The following is a 7,295-nucleotide window of genomic DNA, read 5'->3' as shown; positions in this document are numbered from 1 at the left end:
AAGAGTTCCCTTTCCTTTGCGTTCGAGTGTGTATGAGCCAACACGTGTCCAGCAGGTTTTCTCAAGAGCAAGCATCCCTTCACACAGCAAGAAAACGCAGATGACTCTGTGTAACAATAGCAGCTGTTGAAGCTGGCTGCTCTAGTATGAACACACTAACTACAGAGGTTGTGCTGTTTTACCTAAATCCTGTGAAGGAGCCCTCCATCTTTATTTGTTCCTCTAGTCCCCATAATTGAGCTAAGGTGACTAATTGTAGATTGTGTGAACACGATTTGTGCTGTGTGAAGTCTGAAGAGTTTTCTCTCGTGCTTAGACTCCTCTTCAGTCATTTTGTTCATATTTATAGAAACATTAAACAAAACTCTTCAGGGAAATTTGATTGTGTATCAGTCTTAATTCTATGACTTCTTAAATTGTGGTGGAAGTAGATTAGGTTATCCAGCAGGGAAGCAGAAATGGTACCAGATTTACTGGTCCACAGACCACTGCAGTACATAAAACACTAGTAGGTGGGCTGTGAAATAATGACAAACGAAAGATGCATGCTTTACAACTGCAAGCAGGCAGAAAAGTGGGAAGGAAATAGGCTCTGCTTTAAATGATTATAGCCAATTAAAAATAGAAATAAATGAAAGCCATTGTGACAGCACTGCACGATACTATGTAGACTCCTTTTCTTCCTTTGGGTCTTTGACTTTTAAAAAGAGAGAAAGAACTGAGCAGCTCAAATACTGCACACTGAAAGAAATAACAGTAGGAATTAGCCTAGCTTCATTCTTTCTACTTTGCAATTTATTCCTGCTTAATTTTTCAGCCACTCCAAAGAGCCCATTCATATGTCAGCCCATTTGTGATTTAAAAAGTTGCATATGTTTCACATCTGAGAGTTACTGCCATTCTGGAGTTTTGTTTCTCCAGTCTTGCAGTTGAAGGAATATACCTTACCCCTATGAATAAATTTTCTGTCTCAGATGAAGTGCCTTGATAGCCACTAGAGTTACCCTAATTTAGAATCATAATGTAATGAGAAAGTGACCATGCCACATGGGGCAGATAAGGATGCCTGCTTTCCACGTCAGACCAGAGATGCATAAGAGAGATAAAAAATCATATATTTTTTGGTTTTATTATTAAGAAAGGACTTGCAATATCTGGCTTTCTTGCTTATTTGCAGAGCACCCTGTCATTCTGGAATGCCATTCCAGGAATGGAGGGTGATGGCTACTTCTTGTGCAATCATTGATCTGGTCTTGGCAAGTTCCTGTTTGGCAGTAGAAAGTGCTGAAATGCCCAGTTGCTATCTCTGGGATTGTATTCGTGATAGCGCTAGCTAAAGTTAGGCTAACTTCGAGGGGGCAGAAGTTACCTTGTGTGATAACAACCACAATGCAAAGCTCTTCAGCAGTATGTATTACTACATAGGGTAGCTAAGTCCCCTTTGTGATACTACCTCCAGCAGCCCATCAGTTTAAAACACCCACTTAATAATGGTTAGAGCCTTCCATTTGTCGACCTGACAAAGTAGAGAGATGACACTTGCAGTTATATTAAAATAACTCTCACAAGTAATGACTGTTTGTTGCTATTTCTGCTAAGTTTAATGCCTATAACGTGCCTTTTGCTGGTCTTCTGAATATTATTCCAGCTGTAAAAGCAGATGGTAAATGTGTAGATTCTCTTCAATGACTGTCAAATGTATAATTAAAACATAAGAGAACTTTCAACCAGTTGCTCTTGTGTGTTCTTCCTGGACCATAAATTGCTTTTTAGTGTTTGCACTAGAAGTGGAACTGAAAATTCTCTGTTCAATCCATTCTGGAATTAACATTGTTATATGTTAGTAAGTTTTATGTTATTTTTTGGACAAAAATGCAAAATGCTTTGCTTGTATGGGGGATTTTTTTTGTTGTTCTTCGTATTCTTTTGGGAGACTTTTTTCTTTGTTTTTCTAAGAAAGAAGATAATTTGAATAAATACTCGCCAAGAGAGTGGAAAAATGTCATGGAAACCATTGGCAGCCCTCTTTAATGACATGACCCACTGTAGCAATCACTGACTTGGCTGCCATGTCTGTAAAATGAGAATGATTATTGTTTGGTACTAAAGTACTTGGAGCTCCATGAGAAGAAAAATATTCTAGGAATTTTGTTTGGTTCATAAATGAAGATACTGGTTGAGCTTTTATCACTTTACACATGTGACAGTCACCTAATAAGTAGCTGATGGAAGAATGGAGGTCTGCTGGGTCTCACACAGTATGCTTAATTCATGCTTCATGTCCTCCCTATTCCTCCTAGCTAATGCCCTTTGTAGCTCGATGTTGCAGCCTTTTCACTGCCTACTGCTCAGTGGTTGCGTGAGCTAGGTACAGATGGGTGGCCTGACTGAAGACTCAACAGGCACCAGAACTTGAACTATGGGAAAGCACGCCCTACAGCAGCAATGCAGACACTTTCTGACTGGGCCATACTCCCCAGAGAGCCTGAGGAGTTTTCACAGAATCATAGAATGGTTTGGGTTGGAAGGGACCTTTAAAGATCATCTCGTACACCCTGACCCTGCCTTGGGCAGGAACATCTTTTGCTAGATCAAGTAGCTCAAAGCCCATCCAACCTGACCAAGAACACCTCCAATGATAGGGTGTCCACAACTGCTCTGGCCAACCTGTTCCAGTGTCCCACCACTCCCATCATAAAGAATTCTTCCGTATATTCAGTCTAAATCTACCCTCTCAGTTTAAAACTGTTTCCTCTTGTCCTGTCACTACAGACCCTGGTAAAAAGTCTTTGTCTTTCTTATAGGGTTCCTTTAGGTATTGGAAGGCTGCAATAAGGTCTCCTTGGAGCCATTTCCCCTCCAGGTTGAACAAGCCCAATTCTTTCAGCCCTTCTTCTTAGGAGAGGTGTTTCAGACCTCTAACTTTTTCATGGGCCAGGGCCCCTGGGTAAGTTTTGAACAGCTGGCTCAGATGCATACCTATCTTGTCAGCCTTTACAAAAAGACCTGGGCACGGGGAAAGAAGAAAGATGAAAGAGGTGCATACTTACCCCATGCACCATTTGTCCAATGCGTTTGTTGGAAATGGAGGTTAAAATACCAATGGGTGTAATAGCTGCAAATAGGTTCCACCTGTCAGAGCAGTGAGGTTACAGCACAGGCCTTCCCACAGGATCAGTGGGAGCAACATTCAGCCCAGCTCTAGCTACTGTTAGTGTGGAATTTGGTCAGCTTATGAAAGGGGGCTCTATGACATGGTTGCCTGCAAAAGTAGGGGACTCAGTGACCCAGGATCTGCCTTCTATGCCTCTTAGGCTGAGGTCAGACTGACCCTCCGTTACCAAATCTCAATAACAGGTCCAGAGTCCTCCACAGCTTCTTGCCTGTCCCACTGAGCTGGATGTGTTGGCAAAAGAGCAAATGGGGAAACAAAGCAGGACCTTTGACCCCTTGCTATCACTATATTAGTTCTGCATAAATGCCGGTGCCTCAGGTGAGCATCTACCTCACCTTCGGCCTGAGGAAGAGAGAGAAATCAGTACAGGTAAGAGCTGAACTCTGTTCTGTGTGGTATGGACTTTGTGACTAGTCTATCTAGGACATAGAAAAGTGAGTGGAGGTGGTCTTCTCTTTTGCCCCGTTTTTTATTGCAAGCCAAAGTGTGAGCCCTTCTCACACTCCATATTGCTGACATGGAGGAGGATGGGAGTGCTTGATGAGGTGACCTGGATTGAAGCTGAGTGATGGATGCTCCATAAGGCACTCATAGGAAGGTCAAGCCCATGGTAGGGATTGCAGAGTTTCAGTATTGGAAGATGTATAATCTTTTCCCAGCTGCCTTCACCACAGGGACTACAGGCTCTAAAGTGGGTAAGATCACCTCTCTATGCTCTTGGGAAACAAATTTTTACCTTTTGTCTGCAGAGGGAGAACTGGCTTCTAAGATTAAAAATCAAAGACTGATGGTAACAGAGTACTGCTGCTGGTCAGCAAATTTCTAGTGAATGGAGTGGTAGCTTTTGGAGGTAATTTGTGCACAGGAAGAAATAAAACTGGTTGGAAATTTCTTTACTATGGGATAAGAAGTAACATTGACTTGTAATTACCTGGCACAGGATTTAGCAGAACATCCACATGTAATAGACTTGTAGCCTTTTTTGTCATTGCAATTCTTAACACAGCAATGTTTTCTTCATATTGCCCTCTAATTCAGGGCATGCATCAATTTTAACTTCTAAACACCTTTTTAAGTGCAGCATGTCTGAAAACCTTTTTTTAATGTAATGTCATCTTTTTGATGTACCAAGTATCAAATTTTCAAGAGTTCCTCCAGTTCTGACTCTTCTAATAGACAAAATAAAGGAGGTTGGATGAAGCTAAAGTTTGCACTTACTGCCTTTTGAGAACTTGTTCTACCTGGGCTACCAGCTGATTCATTAATCCCAGTGTGGAAAAGAGAAGAGAACCCAGTTGGGTAGTTAGTCCTTTCCTGAACTAGAACAAGACAAAATACCCAAATCTTCAGGTTACTAAGATGACCATTGCATGTGGTACATTCACTAGCACAGTGCTCTTTGGTACAACTAGAAAAAAAAACCAAACCCAAACAAAAGAAATCCTACGTTATGGTTTTTCTGTTGTACTTATGTGTGGAGGAAACCTATTCTGACCTCTGTCAGTTTTAGTGGTTTACTCATGTGCTGAAACAAGAAATTTTAGCTCTCGTATAAAAGAAGCAGCTTCAACTTCAATATTTCTTGGAGCTCTGACAGCCATCATTCATTGTGGATATCTGTGACTACAAAAATGTAAGGACGCTTTCATTTTTATACTATCTTTTCCTCACTTCTTTGGGAGAAACGTACCTTGATCCTCCCCGTTCTCTTCTTCATTTATTGGTTTTTTAACTGACATGTTTTCCTTCTCTGAAAACAAACAAAATATTGTTTGCTGATTTCAGCAAGTCTGTTGGTGTAGAGAACAGAACTGGTACTGCAAACCATGCTGCAATCCAGGGTATTGGTGATAGCTCTGATTCTGCTCCTTGGCACCACTCTCCCTGGTAAGTCTGAAAAGTTTTTCTGTCTGCATGAGACAAGATTTAGCTCTAGAGGTTCTCACTTGTCTTAGAGAAGTCTTACCCAGCCACAAAGTAGGACTGAAGCCAAATAACACAGTTCATGAATATATCGTGCTTGGCAGCGTGAAACAAGTAGGTAGGGGTCTGGCATGAAAATGGTCTGTACCTGGTGCAAATACTCTGTCATGTAAGGCCTATTACCTAGATGCCCAAAAATGAGTGATGAGGTGCTGCTGGATGCTGCTAGAGCAAATTCTGGGGGAGGCTTTTAATCTCAAAACTTCAAGTGGTGTCCCACTGCACCTGGGAGAAGATAGCACAGACACAAGTGCCTGGAGAAGCCTCATGGTTTTTTCCCTCCTCTTTCTCAGAAGTGCACTCAAAGTCCATCTTTGAGAAAGACCGTCGTGACTGGTTGGTCATCCCCGATGCGATTGCAGCTTACATCTATGAAAGTGTGAACAAGATATCCCCTAAAGTCGGTCAGTTCTTGATGGATGCTGCCCAGGCTCCAGTAGTCACTTCAACCAGGTATGGAAAGATTCTCTGCGCTAACACTGCAATAGCCATGGGTGAAAACAGAGGGAGGAGTGGGAGAAAGGACAGATTAATCAAGTGTCTATATGGGAAGACCCAATGGGAGATGGATCAGCAATGATTGACTGAATCAGCCTGATGTGACTACAATGGGAGCAGAGTACTGGAAGGTGGGGTGAGACAATACAGTTTCAGGGCAACGTGCAAGCTCTTCCCAGGGATGCACATTGACCATGACAACGCTCGTGGGGATAGCAGGTACTACAGCTCTTTATATGTGGGTAGTGAGGGAAGGGGCCAGTGGCTGGTGGGGAATCAGCCCCCCTGAAAGGGTGCTGTGGTGCTGCCTGTGAGAGGCTGAGTACTGGAGGTGCCAGGAATCACTGCTGTCGCTTGACGCAAATCAATGAATTGGCTCTAGCTGTGAATACGTATTCCTCAAAGAAGGGGGACGGGTCTCTGCCCAAAAGGAAAAGCATGAGATGACCCTAGAAGCACAGTTTCATGTAACTCATGGCAAACGCATACTGCATATTCCTGTCTTCTGAGGAAAGTCGCTCTAGGACTGCTGAGGAGCTTTGCGCTCTCAGTGACAGGCAGTGCGATAACTGCAGCAGCTAGAGATTGCCCTCATGTATTTCTGTATCTTATCACGTTCACTGCTGTCTCCCACAGGAACTTCCTCCTCAGAGAAACAACTAAACTCAGTATACTGGCTGAACAGCTGATCGAAAAAATAAAGAACCTGTGGTACACAAAAGTCTTAGGCTACTAGCCAGATGAAGACAAGTCAGTGTTTCCTGATGTGAGTTGGTAACACCATGCAGTGTCCTCCTTCCCCCTGCCTCTACCACGGACCAAGATCAGTCAATAAGACAGAATAGATGCTCATCTTATTGTGAACAGAGGGAACCTATCTTCAAAGCCCAAAGGTTGGAAGGCATCTGCGCTAAAGTCTTCCCTGAAAAAAAAACAAAACCGCTGGTGGGCATGGCGGGGGGGAAGGCAATGAGATTGTAGAACTATTCTGTAGCCAAATCCTTAAAATTAATTTCTCCTGACTGGCTTGGCCATTGTCCATCTAATAAAAAAATGTTGGTTGTTACACTTCCTTAAGTTTTCTGTTTGTATTCACTGATACAAAATCACGTGCCCCTTGGCATCCCATTCTGCTGAGAACGTAGCTGTGACTCACAAGCTGTTGCAGGCAATGCTAACGAACATGAACATTCAGGGACTTTTAACTAAGCTCAGATTCTTTTGGGGTGGAAGGGGCACGATCTGAGCATCTTTCAGGGTAGCCACAACATGGCAACTGTAACCTCACATCAGGAAAGACCATGAAATTTAAGTCCTACTGATTGTGCTTCTTAGTTAGGTAAGAAGCAAGTAGGTGCACCTGTATCGTGTGCCTGAAGATTTCAGATGATTTAGGAAAACAAGTGCCAGTAAACTGAACTGACCATCAATCTGAGCAGGACTTTGAAAGCATGTTTCATTAGCCAACAAGTGAGGCTACTGAATAGCCTTTCCAAAGGAGAAACGAGGGGAGAAATTCTCACTGTCTTCAAGATGGAGGGTGGCCAGTTTATGAGAGGGGCACCTATGCCCAGAACTGTCTGTGAAGACCTGGCACATCCTGTCAGCCCTGTGTAACTCTCTGATCTCAGACGCCCAC

General features: G+C 43.0%; 1 protein-coding gene across 1 annotated transcript; it reads left to right on the top strand.

Annotated features, from left to right (window-relative positions):
- Positions 1 to 4,990: 4,990 nt before the first annotated feature.
- On the top strand, positions 4,991 to 6,421 carry LOC104502223 (apovitellenin-1). The gene is made up of 3 exons (XM_010146165.1): positions 4,991 to 5,062; positions 5,452 to 5,611; positions 6,293 to 6,421. The coding sequence occupies exons 1-3, from the start codon at positions 5,002 to 5,004 to the stop codon at positions 6,390 to 6,392; spliced, it is 321 nt and encodes a 106-aa protein (XP_010144467.1). The 5' UTR covers positions 4,991 to 5,001; the 3' UTR covers positions 6,393 to 6,421.
- Positions 6,422 to 7,295: the final 874 nt, after the last annotated feature.

The sequence above is a fragment of the Buceros rhinoceros genome, unplaced genomic scaffold (genome assembly GCF_000710305.1).
Source record: "Buceros rhinoceros silvestris isolate BGI_N320 unplaced genomic scaffold, ASM71030v1 scaffold9892, whole genome shotgun sequence".
NCBI classification, from domain to species: domain Eukaryota; kingdom Metazoa; phylum Chordata; class Aves; order Bucerotiformes; family Bucerotidae; genus Buceros; species Buceros rhinoceros.
This window is presented reverse-complemented; position numbering and strand designations above follow the sequence as displayed.